This window comes from Phycodurus eques, chromosome 15, assembly GCF_024500275.1.
Source record: "Phycodurus eques isolate BA_2022a chromosome 15, UOR_Pequ_1.1, whole genome shotgun sequence".
In the NCBI taxonomy this organism is placed as follows: domain Eukaryota; kingdom Metazoa; phylum Chordata; class Actinopteri; order Syngnathiformes; family Syngnathidae; genus Phycodurus; species Phycodurus eques.
Genome location: NC_084539.1, coordinates 18,535,741 through 18,557,509, shown reverse-complemented (window position 1 = coordinate 18,557,509; position 21,769 = coordinate 18,535,741). Strand labels below are relative to the sequence as shown.

At 41.5% G+C, this 21,769-nt stretch overlaps 1 protein-coding gene across 2 annotated transcripts in view; it reads right to left on the bottom strand.

Annotated features, from left to right (window-relative positions):
• ric1 (RIC1 homolog, RAB6A GEF complex partner 1) overlaps positions 1 to 21,769 on the bottom strand; it is a 37,919-nt gene that overhangs the window by 11,008 nt on the left and 5,142 nt on the right. Inside the window, exons 3-12 of one of the 2 annotated variants that reach the window (XM_061699119.1) lie at positions 10,364 to 10,443; positions 10,066 to 10,173; positions 6,710 to 6,855; positions 5,380 to 5,516; positions 4,516 to 4,607; positions 3,749 to 3,837; positions 2,867 to 3,011; positions 2,737 to 2,785; positions 2,493 to 2,666; positions 713 to 940 (exon numbers count right to left, since the gene is read on the bottom strand). In XM_061699119.1, coding sequence (XP_061555103.1) covers positions 713 to 940; positions 2,493 to 2,666; positions 2,737 to 2,785; positions 2,867 to 3,011; positions 3,749 to 3,837; positions 4,516 to 4,607; positions 5,380 to 5,516; positions 6,710 to 6,855; positions 10,066 to 10,173; positions 10,364 to 10,443 — 1,248 coding nt within the window. The remainder of the gene's footprint in view (positions 1 to 712; positions 941 to 2,492; positions 2,667 to 2,736; positions 2,786 to 2,866; positions 3,012 to 3,748; positions 3,838 to 4,515; positions 4,608 to 5,379; positions 5,517 to 6,709; positions 6,856 to 10,065; positions 10,174 to 10,363; positions 10,444 to 21,769) is intronic. The other variant, XM_061699120.1, reaches the window with a different exon arrangement.

The window sequence follows — 21,769 nt, the reverse complement described above, 5'->3', positions numbered from 1 at the left end:
TCGTCTCTCAAATTTGCGCTCACAAGTTAAAGCAAAAATGCGTCCGAAGGATGGCTCATATCTCGAAAACCTCGTAGGTCAAGTGACTTGTATCATCACAAATTGCCTAAAAAAAATATAGAAATTCCAGTATTCCAATGTGTTCCAATTGCTCTTGAGATATTTCACTGCATTCAGACAATGCTGTTCAACAAATAATAAGGCGGAAGTGTGATCATTTTTTTCATTGACATGCCAAAGTATGTCTCATTGAGCTCAATGTCTCAAAGCTTTGGTACATATGACAAGTATAGACACACACACACACGCGTACACACACACACACACACATATATATATATATATATATATATATATATTCATGAGCGTTATGGGAAGCCTTGTTCCTTAGTTCCTGGATCTCTTTCATTTCATCTTTTAATTCTTTTAATGCACTGCGGTGTCCATGAATACAGGGTTCTGAGACAAAGCAAGACAATGTATGCCTGTGATGTGGGTTAGTCCTGTAAACACCACGTGTACCGAGCCATATTTCTGACATGCAAAGAGCCCGTTAAAACAACAACAATCTGTTTCATGGTGAGTGGTATCTCTAATACTTAGTTGTTTTTTTTATGCTGATCCTAGGCGCAAAACAGGTTGGGGACAGCTGGTATAGAGGACAACTTACTCAAGTTTACAATGTAAAATAATGATGTCTGTACATCCCTACCTGGACCACATGCCAGTGCTTGTGCCCCAGTAAAGTGCTGAGTCCCTGAGATAGGGGGGAGTTGAGGTGGTGGTGGAGGTGGTGGTGATGGTGCAGGGGGCTGTCGTTATGCAGGTTCAAGCGCTTGTGCTGCTGCTGCGTGTCAGAGCTGCTATGGGCCTGCGCCGGGTCGCCGCACGTCAGGTAGAGGCGGTCCTCACCGTGCAACAGCACCTGCTCCTGGTTACTCTGATGAACAACAACATCTTGAGTATTGTGTCACAGGGGTGAGCGGCATGACTTGACTTGAGAAGAGGTAGATTAAATGCTTGACTGATAGAGAGCGAGACATTGGTTTCCACATGAATGGCTTATACAATATTGACCCCTAAGGTCACAAATACTGACGGGTCTCACTCAGCTTTCCACCAACCGCAGGGGACGAAAGCACTTAAACCAAATTTACACTGTAAACATAAGTACTTTTTTTCTATTTTGCTGTCAAATGCTCAAACGTACTCCATAGGTCATATTACTCCTTGGCATCACAGATTTTTTTTCTGTTCCACTGGTCTTCACCACTTTTACCCCTGTCGGCAACAGTGCGTACAATGAGAGGGAGTGAACACGCAATTTAGTAAAAGATAGCAATCTTAGCAAATCGCGCCCAACACGCCCACCAAATCTGTTCGCGGGAATATGCAATTTACTAGTTGGGATCTTAGTAAATCAGGTCCACAGTGTTAGGGTCCGAGCTCTGCCACAAATGGCGAAAATCTGCAAGTAATTGACATGCCCCCCCCCCCCCCCCCCCCCACACACACACACACACACAATTATCTCTGAAATTATCTATAGGTGCCAGAAGATGGCAGCAAAGCACGTTTCTATTAAACAGGGCAACGGGCTGTGTAAATGAAGCTCCCCCCTCACTTCAACATCGTTGCCACCAGTTGGCACCAAATACTTTTATTTTAGGCAGGGCTTTTGCCCGAACACAAATACAGTGATTAGGTGAATAATGGAGGATGGGTTCCCACCCAAAAAATGCAAATTGTAGCGAATCACGAATATGGGGGAACACTGTATATGACTAGACAAGTCCTGCCTAATTACATTCGAAAGTCTGCATTTTCAAGATACTGTGAAATGTGTTTTGTTTTTGAAAGATTATTATTATAATTATTTGAAAATATTTTTTTGTGTAGCGTGGGCAAACCTGCCAATCCAACAGCAAGCTATAATGCGGAATAAAGAGATTAAGATTATGAAATTTGAATTCAGGGGGTTTGTTTTTATAAAACTGGGAAAAAGAGAACAGCAATATGCAACATTTGTAACTCAAAAATAGGAGACACAACGACTAAGACATCAAACTTCATCCGTTACTATAAAACCCACAAAAACAGGTAAGCTACATTCAAATCAAACAAGAACTAAGCTCCATGTCAATAATGCGTTTAATTGAGAAGACAAAGTATTAGACAATAAGAAGACTGGTTTCGGACCATGAAAAAATATGTCATTGTGAACGTGTTAATACAGGCAACTAATGCAAGTACAGACACTGAGTGCAAAGTGGCAAATGTGTGAATATAAATTGTGATTGAGCAAGATTGTAGGACTTGAGACTCGCTTAACCAAAATAATAACTTTACTCGACTTGCTTTAAATTTAACGTGGACTTGACTTGTGCCACAGTATATTATGACTTGTACATATGTGACTTAGTCCCACCTCTGCTGCGTCGTGACTGGATAGTGAACACCCCACGCAATTGTTTGTCGATCGGTCAGCTCACCGTGCAGGGGTTGACAGTGAGGGCGCTCTTGATGAAGTGGAACTGCAGTATGCCGGCCTGCGGGGAAGACGGGGGAGGTGCGGCCATCTCCGCCTCTTGCTGCTCCTCCTTTGTCCTCCTCCTAGACTGCTTGGTGGGCAGCACCCACAGGTGGTAGCCCTCTGCTCCCCAGCTCTGCAACATACATAATCTTAAAAAAGAAAAAAACTAAATACAGAAAATAAAAACTTTCGAGAGCACAAACCATGGAGGTGATTTTAAGGGGATCCTTTTTGGTCCCATCAGAGCGATACCTATACGAGGGGACACAAAATGTCATGTTTTGTTTGTTTTTTTAGTTGTTGTTTTGGTTATGTTGATGAGCGTCCACCCACGCAAAATCCTCTCCCAGCGTGCAGATGAGCTGAGCGCCAAAGACGCTCCAAAGCGATAGGCCACCACACTCCCACGTCACCATGGCGACGCCGTAGTCAGGCGACCAGCAGATGAGCTTCACCGGACCAGTCTTGTTGTAGATGTCTACACATAGTGGGGGGGAAGAAATAACAGTTAAACAAAGTTACAGTGAGTCCTCTGTTTAAGGCTGTCTCAAAATACGATGTTACAAACGGCACGCAATGTATACATTCGCTAAAAAGGTTTGTAATTCTCTATAGATACCGGAAGATGGCAGCAATGCAGTACTTTCTGTTAGACAAGGTTGCAGGTCAGGATAAATGAAGCTCCTCCCCTGACATTACCATACAATGGATATAAAAAGTCTACACACCCTTGTTCAAATGCGACCAAGATAAATCATTTCAAAACCTTTTCCACCCGTAATGTGACCTATAACCTGTATAACTCAATTGAAAAAAAAGTAATAATAATAATTTCAAGTAAAAAAACAACAGAGATAATGTAGTTGCACAAGTGTGCACACCCTCATAAATGGGGATGTAGCTGCGTACAGAATTAATCAATCACATTCAAACTTGGGTTAAATGGGAGTCAGCACACACCTGCTACCATTTAAAGTACCTCTGATTAATCCTCAATAAACTTCAGATGTTCTAGTAGGATTTTCCTGAATTTTGTTTGTTGCTTTGTCGCAGAAGCCTGAATGTTTTGTGATAACACTGACTGGTAATTCAGACTTGTTATTAGCATGTAGTAGCGTATGTTAGTGAAAGGAAAGCTGAGAGTAATGTTTGTCCCGCTAGGGGGAGCTGTGCCATCATTTTGTTTTATGGAATTTAACGGAGCCAGATATATACCTGGGTAGTGTTTTGGGGTGAGCTCCAATTTGTGCGAGAGCTGCATAGATCCAGTTGCAGTGTCGATCATGTAGACCAGCACCGAGCCGCTGGAAAAGAGTAGAAAAAGAGAATGAGGCCCAATTAGTAAACATCTACATCAGGGGTGGGCAAAGTATGGCCGTTCTTTTATCCGGCCCACAGAGCATTTACATGATCACCTGCATTTACAGGTGATCATTTACATGATCACCTGTAATATTACCTGTAATATTCATCTAACATTTTTTTCTCCTAAAATTTGTTAATAAAAACACATGCATCCATTTTTATATTCATTTATCTCAAATCGGTTAATTAGAAATAAAAGAAAAACAATTTTACATTCATACATTTACCATTTTAACCAAATATCTGCAAAAATATTTATATATATTTTTTAACTTCATCTACAAATGACTGGGCTCATCTGTCCGAGCACTAACATTTGCCCATCCCTGATCTACACTAAGCTAAGCTGTACTAATTTATTACTGTGGAGAAAATAATAGCTGCGCCTCCACAATGAGAAGCCCGGCAAAGTGGTTGACGTACAGCGCTACAGACATGTTTCTGACAAGCATACACTAGGGAGCGAGGGCAAACACGGCCTCACACATTCTCACAGCGGACACTCAACAATCGTCCTCTGTGGCACACAAGGCTTCTTGAGCCAACGCCACACTGTGAGACACAGACACAGGCGCACACACACACACATCCAGCCAAATGTTGGCGAGGCCACTTACCTGGCGCAGCCAAACGCCATCAGTCTGTACTTGTTGTTAACGGCCACACAGGTGCCATCGCTCACATCTGCGGCCCAGACGCCCTGCAGCTGCTGGACACACAGGAAACGTTGATTTAAACCAGTGTACTAGTCGCTTAGGGCTTCTAGATTAACAGCGGCTATTTAGAAAGTTTTGGAACACATTAATGGGATTTGCATTCATTTCAAAGGGGAATGATGATTTGAGTTAAGAGCGTGGTCACAACAAATTAATCTCCTAAATCTAGGTACCACTGTATTTGGATGACATCAAGATGGCATTAATGGGTATATCCGATGTGAGCGTCTACAGTGCACTCTCATCAGCAGATATATGATAGCTATCAGATTTTCATCCACTTTTGGAAGAGGTCCGATTCACATCTAAAGTCATCTTGATTCCATTCCTTTTTTGTGCCACTTGAGAGAAGAAAAAAAAAAAGTCTCACTTAAATTATGCAGTGTAAACCCAGCCTTTGAGGCTCCACTCGATTTCTAAAGAATGTCTACCCAGTAGGGGTGATAAAAAGGGATGAAACAATTATTTAACTTTACCTTTGTTTCTTACCTACTTTACAAGTGTAAACATGACCTCTAGCAGCTACTTTACATGAATAAACAACCTGGAGAATGCCATTTATAAAACATTTCATCCTCTCCAAAACAAATTTTTCATTGTGATGGGAAAATGTGCTTGCATTTTAAACAGCCTTCTTGTAATTTCCCTGCTCCTAAAAACAGCACGTCGTCTCATCAAGCCCAATACGACATTCACCTCACTGAGCTGTAACGTATGTGTGCAAATCAGAGGTTTTGAGTAGGTCTTGTGTACAAGTGTTCTCACATCCGCAGTGATGGTGCTGCTGAGCGGCGTGATGAAGCCCAGACGGCCGTCGCTGAGCACCACAGCGAAGCCATCCAATGTCTCGCAATACTCCACGCAGCGGATATGAATGCCCGCCAGGTCCAGAGACGGGCCTCCTACACACACACACACACATGCGCGCACACGCACGCACGCGTCGTCAGGGTCAGATTAGTTTACAATATTCATTTTGTGACCAGTGAGAATATGCCATTGAATGTAGGGGTTCTCAAACTTTTTCGGTCCACCTTACAGGGGAGACGTTTTTCCAAGAACCCTCCCTCATAATCCTAACGGGAATTTTAACAGGCCACATGCAGCCCTAAATCCAATAAGAATTACAGTCCTGATTGAAACTTTGTGAACTCTCCTGACATGATCACACTTTTTGTAAAAAAACAAACCTTGTTAAGCATACATCCAAATCCCAATTTGTAATGCATACCTTCGAGAGAGAGATATTTTGATTGTTTAATCTGAGCCTTAGCGGAATCATTTCCACATTGTTTTGCGTATGACAAGAAAGGAGGCTTTATTGAACAAAATCACGTAATAACCACTTTCATACATAGCACACAATGATGCCTACTCACTCAACATGCAGACTGGCTAACGGTTAGCCAGTGAACAACCAGACCATAACCTGTACAAACGACAGCCAGCCACACTCTCATTTCCTGATTCACATGTCACTGACCAGGCCAGGCCAGGCCCTGCCTTTTAAAGCCACACACTCTCAAAATCTCAGATCCTACAATGTAGAACATGAGGATGAGAACCCCAAGGGGACAAAAACAATACAGTACCTCAGACAAGGTGTTATTGTACTGTATGTTGGTATTGTTTTTCCAATAACACAAAATCCATTAGCATCTTATTCGATTAAATCAATGGGATAATCGGTAGAATACTTTCGTTTAAAATTTTTCGATAACTGTGAGCCCTATTCCAAGCAGCAAATATTTTCCATATTTCGCCTGGCCTCACCTGTACAACTCTATATAAGAAGAGCGTGAGAGAGCTAGAAAGTTCAGAGATGTCAGATTTATGTGATACGTCAAAACCATATTGGAGCTTTTTATTGACCAAAAGCTAAAATGTAGGTGGTAGTAATTGGTATATTATCTTTGTTGTATGTAAGGTATGCACTTTCTTAAATGATACAACAACAATGTATTGCAAAATATTTTCGGTACTTCCAAGTTACAGATTACGGACACTAGGGGTCCGCGGACCCCAGTTTGAGAACCCTGGGTCTACACTGCTAGGCAGCCTCAAGACGACCGCAATCTGTGCAGTCTTGTCGCACCCCGAGCAGACTGCAGGTCGAGCGAGAATGGGATGGTGGTGAGGCAGATAGCTTTGCGTCCGTTGCCGCCGAGGCCGTCCCAGTGCAGCACATGGAGGTAGCCGTCTGCTGTGCACACCAGCAGCTCCTCCTGGAGGGACTGGAGACTAACAGGAGGACAAAGGACAAGTGATTTGATGAATAAAAACAGAAGCATACTGTGTTTTTTTTCTGCTGTCTAGCTGACACTAGAGATGAAACTCTTTACAGTTTACCAATAAACCATGATAACATTTTAAAACGGTTAGTAATACTGTTTTGAAAATTTATTATCATTAATACCATATTTAGTGTCACGTAAAGTTCAGACTGTAAGTCGCAACATTTTTCCAGAGCTAAGAACGATGTGATTTATTTGCGGATTTGGATCCCAGAAGCTTCACGCTCTCGTCGATTTTAGTTTCTCTTTACGAGCTAAAGAGATTTACTGTTCACTAATTTTTTGATGAGCTATGTTAACTGTTAACGTTTTTAAACTGCGATCAGCACACATTGAAGGATTCGGAACAATATTTAGATCTGATCTGCTCAGGCGTAGCCCCTCATCATGCCGAAAACATGATGTTGATTGCTTGTGATTATCCTAACATTCTGGATCTTATTTTTGCTGTGCAATTGCATTGAGTTGTGGAACTAGTAGTATTTTCTTTTCTGTGCTGTGTGTTTTCAGTCATATTTCATCATGTGTATCATGTGTAATATGACAGTTTATAAACCAGTGGGCAAAATAGACTCAATTTTACAGTAATATGTTGCCCACTCAAGTTACTCTTTTTAAAAAAAAAAAAAAGTATCAACAGCGCTTGCACCAAGCTATAGCAATTGTACCCATTTACTGAATCAACGGTGAAAACAAAAACCAGAATCTGTGCCCACTCATTCCTGGAGTGGAGGGTAATTGAGGAATTATCCCTGGGGTGCTGGTATCTCTGACTTCAGCACTCTTGAATAGCAGACCGAGCTCAATCTTGAGGCCTCAAGCAGGAATGACTAACAACTGGATGAACGTGCTTGAGTTGAAGAAAGTCATTCCAAAGCTTGTATATCATTAACCTAACAGCATAACTGCCGAAGTCATTTTTAACCTGCTGTCACAAGATTATATAAAAAAAAACAATGTGCTTAAACATTTTTTTTTTCTTTTTTGTCTGCATAGAACGTGTTGCAGGCATCAATATCAAAATGAGTAAATATTTGCAAAAAAAGAACAAAAACTGTATCAGTTTTAACATTAAATATCTTGTCTTTGTTGTGGATTCAACTGAATATAGATTGAAAAGGATTTGCAACACATTGAATTCTGCTTTTATTTACATTTTAAACAACGTTCCAACTTTAATGGAATTCAGGTTTGTAAAACATTTAGCAATATTTTTTGTTTTTTTATCAGATTTTTTTGGTCCTTCATGTCATTTAGTAATACTGTGATACTGGTGATATTTTGGTTATGGTTTTATCTGTAGTTGATGTCGGACTACTTTGCTGCTCACAAAGCTCACTGTTTGCACATGTGAAGTGGTTCATTGTCTTGTGAACAGCAACAACACATCAGCAAGAAGAGAACTGCGTGGGGATGGGATTTTTTGTTTTTGCTCTTTTCAGCAAAAATAATATACAAATACAAATAACACACCAACTCAACGCCCGCACCAGCAAGCTGCACCAGTGAAATGCCAACAGAATGCTCGCCAGTGCTGCAACGAAGGCTTATAACGGCTGTCAAATGAAGACAGCGGAGGAGATGATGGCAATGAACGTGGAATGAACAAAAAGAGCTTGAGGAGGGATGAAGCGACAGCTCTTGTCCATCAGCAAACAAAAGGATGCTTGGTAGGCAGAGGAAAAACTGAACTGTCGAAAACACTGACGATAAAGCAGGTTTCCTATGTATTTTAACTATAGTTTTCACAATATTCATCTTATGTAAAGCAGCAAAAGAACAAGTCCGTGTGAGTGAAAAAAAACAACAACAAAAAACAAGCATCTTTGTTGTCAGTTGTATCTGACAGAACAGATGCTCCTCTTTTTAATCAGCAAGCATGGTGGTGCTAGCGCATACCGTATTTTCACGACCATAAAGGCACACTTAAAAGTCTTACATTTTCTCCAAAATGGACGGGTCACCTTTTAATGCGGCGTGCCTTACGCGTGCATCGAGTTCCAAAATCTGTAAATGTTGTTGTGTGACTTTGATGAGCGCTCCGCTTGACTGACTGGGAGCATTTCCTGCCGACACGCTGCTTATATACAGGAAAGGTGGACGTGACTGAGGACAGCATCTGGACGTTAAAGGGCGAAGGGTGCGAGTGCAAGAGGACGCTAAAGGCACGCCCCCAGTAGGTATCACTCACTGTTTACATTGTGAAATACTTCAATGAAGTACAACCGAACTCAGTTTTGCTCCCGCTGCCTTTTTAAAAACATACGCTAGCATGCATGCTACCGTACGTTTTAGCGTGTATGCATGCTACCATATATTTTAAGCTAATGTATGTCTTAAAAAGCCTGCACCCAATAATATGGTGTGCCTTATGTATGTGTTAAATACAGAAGTAGACCCCGTAACTGAGACTGCGCCTTTTACTACGGTGCGCCATATGGTCGCGAAAATACGGTACTGAACTACAGATTGTGGTCTTTCCACTTAATGCCTCCAATACACAACAGATTGTTCACTGTCATTGGTTAGCCTCATAAGCTAGTACATTGAAATTGTATCAAATCTGATTATAAAAAGTCACAGATAATCAAATTTCTCCAAAGTTCCTCCAACACGTTTCAAAAACAAAGTAAAGCATAGAGAGTGTACCAAAAAAGATGCTACGCTATTCAAACATTTGTCATACTGGTTGTTTTCCAGCCACCTTGTTTACATGTTTTTCTACAGAATAGGTCTACCAGAAAAGCTTGAATAGTGAGAGGCTAAAAGGGGGCATACTTCAGACAATAAAGCTGCTTTGTCACTCCATCTCTCAGCTTTGCTCAGCTCCACTTGCCAAGATTTAGGTTCTCTGCTTCATAATAACAAAAGTGAAAATTGTATTTAGATTCTGTTGAGATGTTCAAAATCGGTATCTGTTTACCCCGCTTGAGGAGACAAATATTAATCAAGAGGCGACTGAGGGCAGCAAGAATATGAATCACTGCAGCAAAGTGGAGACTGTGGAGTATAATACTGTAGCGTCTAGTGGTAAAGCACCAGGGTAAGCGACGCGACGCACGACATATCTCAGACGGCATAACCGGCAGACGCGACATACACATCTGATGCCTCGATGAGATGACGAGTGATAAAAAAGACAACGTCAACAGCCTACCTGGTGATGGGGGCCTCCAGATCGACAGGCTTCCTTATCTCCAGCGACAAAGCAGGGGCACATTGCTCCTCCTTATAACCCGGGGTCACCTTCACACGGGGGCTGCCCCTGTGCATACACATCCGCAATGTGAGCATAAAAGCAACAAATAAGTGCAACTCATGCCCCGACATGTTCACATCTGTTGGTATGCCATGTAGGAATGTGAACCCACCTCTCCAAGAGACAAGGTAGTAGTATTGGATTTTTTTGGAGGGACCAGGCTTGCATATTAATGTGTGTGAATGGAAGCACTCACTTTGGGTAGATTGCCTCGTAGAGGTACTTGTCGTCCGTGCCACCCAGTACAGAGAATAAGAGGATGTAGCCTTTGGCAGTCTGGAAACAAAGAGAAACAAGTTCAGTCAGTGAAGTAGCATCAGTACAGTGCTTTTTAATTAATTATGGGTGGAATGTGAAAGAGAAAGGCCAAGGGGCCCCCCCCAAAAAAAAATGACACGGGATAAGAAGCTACAACTATAAATGGAATTAAAGCTGCAAGTAGCTATGAACGAGTGGAATCCTGATAAGTACCATCAAACTTTGACGCCATGCTCCGTTCATATTAGCCAGCGTAGCTTTAAAAAAAAAAAAAAAAAAAAAAAAAACGCTTTGCAATTTCGAGCCACCCAAATGTCTAGGATACATGCTTCGACTGGGGATCTTTTGGGCAAATTCCCTAGTAGGAGTTCATTAAAGTACAAGCCCTGGAATACCTGGAAAACCCTTACCCTAACCCTGTGAAAATGAAAACTTATGCATTAAAAAGCTCCTGGCAGCATTTTCAGGAAGTAATAATAATCTCTGTGGTAGGTCAGTCATAGTAATCACATGAAATAAACTGAACAAGGGAAGGGTGTATTGTTTGTTGTCAGCATGTTATTGGAGAAGCGTAAAAACATTTACATGCATCGTCACATTTTCTGCCGGTCTCAAATGAAACACATGGCTGCCCTCCTATTAGAAGACACTGAGCAGACCTGCTCTTGAATGATTTATCTTCAACATGTACGATTGTGTAAAAGCATGCGCTTCACATCAGCTTTTAATCAGTATTTGGAGGTATTTCACATTCAAATTGCTCCCTGTATCTTCTAGTTATGAATGATAACATCGCCAGTGCCAAACAAGTCATGTGTAATGTATTTAAGGGGGGACTCAAGTTCAGCGTTGCATACTGATTTGAATACAGACTTTGTATATGTCATAACATCCTTGAAAATGGATCGTTTCACTGTAGAATGACAGAGACGTTGCATTATTGACGACATAACGGCCATACAATTGACAGAAAATGAACTGTCAGGTGTTCAAACACAAAACTTAATGACTAAACGGTAAAAACATGAACCTGTTCTAAGCTAAGCTTAACAGAAAGCAGTAATGACCAATGACCAACGCCTGTATTATTAAACAAGACTAATGAATCACCTGAGCCACCACAAAGACACACCAACCTGCAGGAAACAATAACAGGCGGTACCGCAAAGCGATTGCAATTACCTTTAACACAGACATCTTTACCGGGGTGCATAGCTGATGTGGCATCTGTAAAGCTATATTAAGAATAAAAAAACAATAAATGGCCCAAGCTGTTGTATGAGCAAATACAGTAATAACGCATCAAACCTTAAACCACACTCTGGGTTACGATAGCGATTGTCACACGGCACAAGAAGGCACGCTCAGCTACCGCCGTACTTTTACTGTTTTTCTTTTGAGTGCATCATACTTAAGCATAGAATTGAATTTCATACAAATACGTATTTACTGTAATGTAATGACTTTACTATTGCGTTAGCACAGGCTAGTGAGAGAATACGTCAAATTCTGATTAGTGTATAAATTCTGATTAGAGTAGGAAGGGAACTCGGAAACAGAGGATCCGCTGTAGCTCCAATTTCATTTTCTCTTACACAACATAAATAGGGCAGCAACGATCAGGCGAATAACTCGAATAAACTGATTACAAAAAAAGGTTAAAGCAAAATCGCTGCCTTGAAGCTTCGCAGGGATCCTTTTTCCACACAGACTAATTCTACTCCAGTCACACACACCACTTTGTGTAGAAATACGTTGGCGTGATGGCGGCAAGCAATGTGGAAAGACAATGTCCAAAGTTTGGGAGCATTTCACACTTAACAAGGAAGATGTAGTGCGACGTGTACCACAATCGCCAACACAAGGTAATGTATCGCTATTAGTTAATTTGATATAGCTGAGTTAGAATGTATTGTAATGCCCGCGCAAGAGGTCAAGGATAGACACAGCCGCCAGTGCACTTTCAATAGCTTTATTTAATGAACTAACAGTAAAAAAAAAAAAAAAAACATAATGAGCACATTCATACATGAGCTGCCGATGGCTAAAACTCACCCCGAGTCATTCAACATGCAGACTGGCGAATGGGGTTGCCAGTTAACAGCCAGCCAACTCTACACTCTCATTGGCTGACGCCCACGTCACTCGCCACCCCAGGCTCCGCCTTTAAAAAAGCCATACACTCTCAAAGTCACAGCTAATACAATGGAATGTGTGGATGGCAACCCCAAGTGGACAAAAATAATATCTGCACATTCATATGACATTGTGTTTAATAGTGCGAAAACAATTTCTATGATACTCAACTTATCGATGGGAACTTAACGTGTACCCCAGTGTCAAAACGTGGTTTGGTATACAGGATTAGTGTACCAAGTGAACTGAACAACACTATACTGCTCAGTGGAAACGTGGTTCTTGAACCACACAGTCTAATAAAGTGGGGTGTAATTTTTTTCACTACATGAGGATGTTTAGCTCAGTGGCTTGCGGTATTCTATAGCAACTTTTATTCCCCCAGCATTTTCCAGTGCGGCGACAGTGCTGCTGGTAGAGGACCAGAACATTACCACAGTCGGGATAAAAACCAGGAGGAGCGGGAGGGAGTAAAGCCTGCAGCAATATGAAGCTGGATCTAGAGGAGCACAGCCTTGGCCTGACACGTGACCAAGACCTCAACTGAGGTCTGCAAAAACAATCAAGAATCTATAAAGCAACGAGGGAGCTCCAACCCAAATAACTGAACTTGTCTCTCTCACAGGCTCCTAGTTTACCAGGATAGAGGCAGCAAAAACTAAACAGTTGAAATCACATACTGTATGTCCTTTTGGAAAGAACCCCTTCGGGGCCAAGTCGAGGCTTGAAGAGTCGACTGTGTGACCAGCGGGTCTTTTTGTCAACCTATTACATCAACTGCAGCAAGTGGTTTTGTGGCTTTTCCACCAATCAAGAAAAAGCAACACTGTAAGCTTCCTGCCCGTCATAAAATATTACAACCTCTCACTGACAGTGTGACGTAGCTGACATGCATGCATCCAAGCGTCCAAAAAAATAAGTTCCGCGATTTTATTATCGGAAACATTGCTGTGGAACTGTTGACCCTGACCTAACATCATATGCTTCTTTCATGCATGTGAACTTCAATAAACAAGATGGGTTGCAAAAATGTTTTTGGTTTTTGTTTTAATGCTGCTTAAGACAAAAGACATCTGTTGGCAGAATGTCTCCTCCCAAATAGATCCAAAAACCCTGAAAGGGGAAAACAATGTGGAGAGGTATTTCTGACTCCTCATAGGTGCTTGCACAGTAGAACCCATACGAATTTTATGGGTTCGGTTATACGAATCAGAACACTACCGCCAACGAACATTGCACATAACGCTGTTTAGCGCAGCTTGAGATTACGTTACGCATGACGCAATGTGTCGACCTCACACACTGCACGTGTGTTTTTGCTTTTTCAAGTCATGAAGTCATATTCAAAACAGTAAAACTTGGGAAACAAAACACACACCAATTTTTCACATCTTAGTCCTGCCTCACACGGAACGACGCAGCTGAACGCGACTCAACTGTCGCACATTGTGTGTGGTTCTGCAAGTAGTTTGCAAGAGAACTGTGTTATATCTGTTAATATTAACTGCGTTTGGCTTATTTGCACTACTGCAAAGAACGTTAAAATGTGAACCAAAGTGTTTTATGATGACCACAGCTTGACCCTTGAATGGATTATTTCCATTTTTCCCCATGGGAAACAATTCAAACAATGCATGCATGTAACTAACGCTGTGTGTCTATGGGGTGGGGACCCTGACATTCTGTAAATGTGCAGTCTGTAATCTGCATGGGGGGACCTACACTCCAAAAGCATGTCAATTACAGGAGGCAATAAACTTAAGTGCAGAATCCAAACTGGGGTTGGGGACAACTCAGGAAATCAAAAGGGAACTTCTGTTGTGCATGCCTTAATGGAGGGATGTCTATGTGGGACACAGACAGCAAAATGGAAGGAAGAGGGCCTTCACCTTGTGTTTATGAAACATGCTAAAACCAATTATTATGATGTAGACATGCTAAGCAGTTAAACACCCACCCCCCCATCCATTATCTGTACCACTTTTTCTCACTAGCATGCGGGTGTGCTGGAGCCTATTCCAGCTAAATTCACCATGTTTAAAAAAAAATATATATATATATCCTCTAATGTAAATGTATATTTATCGGTGACAAAGCAAAACGTTATTAGTCTTAAAGTAATGTAAAATAAAAACACTTGGCATGGCATCATATCTTGTATCACTCAACTTAAAATAAAAAAAATATGTATAATAGCATTAAAATTTACATTCAAATGTATTTTTTATTTTTAAATCAAAGTCTCACAATTTTTCACTGAACCTTTTTTCCATTTAAAAATAATGTACTGTAAATAAAAGTCTGGTATCTTGTAACATTCAACTTGTAACATTAGTTTAAAATAAACTAGCAAAAGTGGATGGAGTACAAAAATAAATACAGTAAAGGTATAATATTTTTTTTTAAATTTGGGCAGGAACCAACTACAAAATTGCTTATAGCGGGTGTCCACTGTATAACAAAATACAAAGAGTGAGACAAAGACAGTAATTGCATTACAATGTATTATGTATTATGATAACTAATACAAGTTAAAAAGCCAAGCTTTTCACTATTTACATTTGTAATACAGTACAACATAACGTTGTAGGGACCGCTGGCAACCTGCTGCAGCTCCTCCTCTGTTTTCACTATTTTGTGATCACTTTACTAAAGATTGTCTCAAATGAATGCTGTACTGTGTCTGTCGAGCACAACTCCACCGCTTCGTTACTGGGTGGCGGAGATGTTAAATTTCTGGACCTTTGCAAGTAGGACCCCCCACTTTTCCACCATACTTTTGAGCATATTTGATCCATGCTTGTTTGTTGTGAGTGACGTCATTCCGCTCTTGTGCGAACCTGATGTGCGCCATGGAAATTGGCCCAACTCTTCCACTCCCGTTCCCCACACAGTCACAACAGGTGCGCTTAGTTACCGATACAAGGTACTAATTTATTTTATGTGACTCGGTACTCGGTATGGTACAGATTTCGGTACCCATCCCTACCCTGTATCTCAACTCAAGGCACCACTGTTCTGCTCAGGGGTATACTGTATTTTTTTATAAGAACAGGCATGAGAGGAACGGGCCACAATTGAGACTCCTCTACATACAGTAATGTAGTACTCTTCATGCATCCTAATGCATTCACACATGCAGATGTACTCAAACAGGAAGCGCTCGCTATTGTCTGCCCAGGACCCATCAAGTACACACATGGGAGTCTGGCAGCACTTTCATAAAGATATAAATAATGTGGGGGATGGCAGGAGACAACTTGGGTTCCAGTGTGAATACAGAAGCACAATACCAAAAATGTGTCACCTTAAACTATTTAAGGTACCTTTTACAGCAACTGCAATTAACAAGGTCATATCAAGTGCTGACCAGTATAAATGAAAACAAAAGAAAATGGAGACCAGGCTGCCAATCCACTAGTCGGAGCTTGTAAGCAGAATGAGCGCCAAATGGTCAAGTCAGAAGAAAACTGACAACACACCGAGTCCTCTTCTGCATGTTTCAACAGGCCCCAGAGGTCGACGCGCATAACGTTCAAAATCATAGCCTCCAGTTACTGTACGGGAAGGCTTCCAAACGGGTGACCACTTACTCACTCGCACAAGAAGACAAACAGAAGTCTGCCCAGTCGGTGCCATGCGGATGTTTAACAACACTAGCGTGCAAGGAGTGCAGATGTTTGCTTCCAACTGCAAGATGTCATGTAGCACACATCTGTCGGGTACCCCAAGATGGAGCAAACCAATAAAACACCACAGACAATAATAAAACAGGATTGTGTGTTTACTGTTTATATTGACAAACAAAGTAGTGCTGCAAGTGTATTTTTTATTATTGGCATGTTTCTGGTACTGGACAATGTTTGCAAGGTGTGTATGTGTGTGTGTGTGTGTGTGTGTGTGTGTGTGTGTGTGTGTGTGTGTGTGTGTGTGCGTGTGTGTGTGTGTGTATGTGCGCGCAGATACTTTAAGGACACGGAAGACAACACTTTTAGGCGGCTGCAAATTACGCTTTACAAAATGGATTTCTTAGGCGGTGACAGGGACCGGCCAGAACCGCTGTGGTGAGTCGTTTCTTTAATGGTTGGGAATACCTTTTTAATAAGGTGTTCATATTCTGTTCGTCTTAATAAGGTGTTCATATTTTGTTCGTGTTTTGTATTTTATTGTGTAATGTGCTTATAACAGCTTTTGTTAATTGATATGAGCCTAAACTGTGATATATATCGCATTTAAAGTGACAGTGGATAGAAATGTGCGTTTTCCGCCTTGAACTTTTGCAGTTGTTTGTATGTTAGGCGACACGGTGGTCGACTGTTTAGAGCGTCTGCCTCACAGTTCTGAGGACCGGGGTTCAATCCCCGGCCCCACCTGTGTGGAGTTTGCATGTTCTCTCCGTGCCTGCGTGGGTTTTCTCTGGGCACTCCGGTTTCCTCCCACATCCCCAAAACATGCATGGTAGGTTAATTGACGACTCTAAATTCCCTGTAGGTGTGAATGTGAGTGTGAACGGTTGTTTGGTTGTAGGTGCCCTGCGATTGGCTGGCAACCAGTTCAGGGTGTACCCCGCCTCCTGCCCGATGATAGCTGGGTTAGGCTCCAGCACGCCCGCGACCCTAGTGAAGAGAAGCGGCTCAGAAAATGGATGGATGGATGGATGGATGTTAGGCAGATAAAACTGCCTTGTAAATCCATGCATCTGTCATTTTTGTTGTATTCTATTTGTTTCAAGGTTATTTTATACCCTTTTGTCATGTAATTATTGTTGGCTTGCTGTTTAGCGCAGCCGCCATTCATGTTTACACTAGCAGTCACCTAAACAACTTGCGTGAGCTGCATTTGGGTACACTTTGTGAAATAATGTGTTGGTCTTCTGTGTTGGTCTTCTGTACGATAATATAATAATATAAAACGGATTACTAGGGGCATTAACATTTGTATTGGAATGGTTTAGTTTACACGTGTGAAATGACCGTAGTTTAAATTATTAATTTTGTTTTCATTATTTTGTTTTGCAGTATGGGCTTTATTCTGTTCGTGTTGTAAAGTTGTTACTAAAAGTGTATTAAAAGTGTTGTATTTGAGCGAAACGTCATGTTCAACAAATGTTTTGGAATTGAACAATATTTGATTTAAAAAAAATAATTTTTAGCACAATTGCAAGACGATGGCATTATCATGTATCGGTACAGCAAATACACAAATGTAAATACCAGTACTGCTACTCTGTCTGAAAAAAAGTGGTATCGGTGCTAGGTTCAGGTCCTAATATGTCACTTGAAATCTACATGGAATTACACTGTGAAAGAAAGAAAATCTGATAAAGACATTAAATCGGAACTGGGCACTGGGACCTGCAGAGTAAATCCAGCCTCAGAGGGCTTAAGGGATGCACTCCTGCTAGGGCTGTCCAAGCTGGACAGTGAATCAATGCTAATCATCCATGGAGCCCGATAGGCTAAAAACTATAATGACGGCCATTAGTGGAATTACACACAAAGACGACACAGAGGGAGAGGGGCTTGAGTTACGTGCCCGCAAACATGGACTGAGCGCAAGTGGGTCCATAAATGGAGCAGGAATTGAAGTGCTAGACTATAAAACCCCAAGTGACAAACTCCTGATACAAAGAAGCTGGGAACCATTTGGAGATTGTTGAAATCCAAAACAGAGGGCAAGTGACTTTTTTTCTATAGGTCAAAGGCCAACAGTAAACACACTGGTTGAAAGCCAACAAGCACTAAAAGTTCAGCTGGTGTCTCGGATGGAAGAGTTTGTTGTTGCCAGTGTAATTGTACAGAGAAATTGCAACCACCAAGTGGAATAAAATGAATCCTCCACGGCAAAAGAGCAGCATTAAAATAAATACCTTTACAGACAACGACTGTGTATCCCACAATTTACGAATGACTCCGCTTTCTGGTTTGTCTTGGGACAAGTCGTTACTTAGCGGATTCTTTTGTCTTGAGTTGCGAGCAGAAAAATTGAGTTGCGAGAGCAAGATGGTGGCAGTGAACTTCACACCAAGCAGTAGTTTGGCAGACAGTGAATAACTATTCCCCACTCCCAGTCTAAGTTAACCATGAAACTAAACATATAAAAAAAGAATTACACGTGTATCTAACTAAACCACAGAACTTTATCTTATGAATGTCTACTAGCTTAATGCTAAAAGACAATGCAAAACACCAGAGACCGACTAACAAAACTAACGATATTGCGCTGTAATAACCTTTAAAGCAACGGATATTTGAACACATTCCGTGCAGAGAGACAATACACCAAAACTCACAGTCCAGTCATATATTCTTTATCCTTTGCGAAAAGCGACTAATATGCTTTTTCCCTGTGTATATACATAGGTATATATTATACTGTCCCCTGGTGGCCAAGGCACACACACCAGGCGTCACACAATGAATTACTATCTCTAACAGAAAAAGGAACATTTGGGCCCAAAAAATAGGATGTGCAGCCGAAAAATGAAAGTATTTAACGTGATTTGTAGTACTGCGTCGTTTCTTGAGCCCCTGCCATGTAAACAAATTCACCTATTCCAATGTGTTGGTCGCTCTCATACGGATTAATAAATATAGTATAACATATATGCGGAATTAGTAAAGGGTCTTTTCAGAGTATTACATTCGGTTTAAAGTCTGCACAGGGTGTGAACCGCCAGACAACATCTGGGAAACAGCTGGTTGGAAAAGTAAGGACTAAAACTCACTTTTTAAATTAAACAGTTATGGTAGTTAGGCTCCTTGGGTATAAAATGTCACCATTTTGCTATTGTATTGTCACATAATCAGCCTGAGAATCCTAACCCTGTTGTGTGAGTTCACAGTGTCCTCATTGACCTGCGAGTACCAAAATAAAAATAATCTCATTCCATCTTTGAGCCCAGGCGAATGTTTGGGGCAATATGCGAAGGAATTGCCTCGAGGCGTTTCCCGATACACCGCGCTCACAATAATGGCCAGTCGAGCAAGCATTCCCTGGTATTTTTAACTCCAGCCGCCGCTGCTCCCTGCTGTTTTTGGCCAGGGCTGAGCTAGAAATGGGCCTGACCTTTTTCTTGAGACATATTCACATTTATGTGTGTTTCAGCCCACAAGTATAACAAGAAAAAGGGAGATATACACAGGGTCGGACGCTTCGGATGCTCAGCCATGATTGATTAACTGTTTAATTGCCGTTCAAAGTTTTTTGCAAATGGTAACCACTTTGGTGAATGCAACCTTGGAGTTACAATGCAGGGGATCCTGGGTTTACAACGGAATTAACTTCCTATGGCAGCGATGTAACCCAAATCTATCACTAACCTATACTAAATCATCAGTAAAGTTATAATTACAGTAAATACAGTGGACTCCCCCCAACTATTCATGGTCGGCCCTGGTCCCTTTCTCCCACAAATAGCGAAAATCCGGAAATAATTGACGCCCATAAAATTGCCCCCCCAAAAAAAATAAAACATGAATAAGCATGAAAATACCTTCAATAAGCGGTTTCCACGAAAAACGGGGGTAGGTTGCACCCCCCGCCGCCCCCAAAAATATATATGAAAAAAAAAATCTGCAAATAGGTGAATCCTCGGATGCCGAACTGCGAATATGCAAGAGTACAATGTATTTGTGTAAACTGTTTTAAGACATGCAGTGTTCTTACGCTGTGCACCGTTTGTTATCTCAAAATATCGTGTTTTGGAACTTGGTAGAGTTATAAGCTGAGGACCCCCTGTAACTGGACCTCATACATAGGAGCAGTATGAGAAGTCCTCATCAGCCAATCAATCAGCCAAACTAGTGTCAAAAATAGAACAAAACACAAACAGCATTCAAATGGACAATAAATGTGGCGCCTGTATTGCAGCCTCTTTAAACACAAAAAAAAAAAACATGGTCTTTGCTGAAGCGAAAGCTTAAAATGCAAATGTCCTTGACAGCATTTCACAACACGCTGCACATTTAGGCCGTATGAATCTGATGATGCATGAAGATCCTAAACGCTAAACTGAACCACAGAAGAAAAATATTTATACAAGGCATACTTGATTTGTGGGTGGCTAAAACAAGAGAAGAGATGCTGATTAAAAATGAAGGACACAACGATACCACTTTTCTTAAACCAAGTACGAGTACTTACATTGGAGCACTCGCCGATACCGAGTTACATCTTGCAATTATGACAAAAATGTGTTTTATCGTAATCAAATAGCCATCCCTCGCCAGATCGCAGTTCACTTTTCGCGGTCTCACTGTATTGCGGGTTTTTAAGTTGTCCATATCTAACTTTATATCGTGGATTTATTGCTATATCGTGGGATTTTGGAGTGATCCTTTTTCCACACAGACTGTTGCTGCAGACTCATATGGCAATAAGCATGAGCCAGAAGGAAGGAGCGCATAAAAGACAGAGACTGTCCAAAGTTTGGGATGATTTCACACTTACAAAAAGATACTGTGCAATTTGTCAACTGCAAAGCAGAATTGTCATAACGCAACTGCACATCAACAGTAAACATCCATCCATCCATCCATTTTCTGAGCCGCTTATCCTCACTCGGGTCGCGGGCGTGCTGGAGCCTATCCCAGCTGTCATCGGGCAGGAGGCGGGGTACACCCTGAACTGGTTGCCAGCCAATCGCAGGGCACATACAAACAGACAACCATTCGCACTCACAGTCACACCTACAGGCAATTTAGAGTCTCCAATTTATGCATGTTTTTGGGGTGTGGGAGGAAACCGGAGTGCCCGGAGAAAACCCACGCAGGCACGGGGAGAACATGCAAACTCCACACAGGCGGGGCCGGGGATTGAACCCGGGTCCTCAGAACTGTGAGGCTGACACTCTAATTAGTCGTCCACCGTGCCGCCACTAGTAAAATAATATATTAAAAATAATAGCAATAAAAAAATTTAAACCTGCTGTTCCTGCTGTGTGCACCTTAGGCCTCTGTACCTTTTGCCATTCAATGGAAGAGCATTTAATTATTCTGCCTGTCAATAAACACCGTTGTCACAGAAAGATGAACATATTTCTGATTGGTAAAATCAGATTTCTGATTGGTAAAAATAATTTTAATAATAATAATACAAAATATTACCACAAAATGTCACCACAAAAACTGAGATACGAAGCCAAACGTGGATTTTGCAAACCGCTCCACCCCTAATCGACACCCTGGGATATTCGCTCAAGAAACTC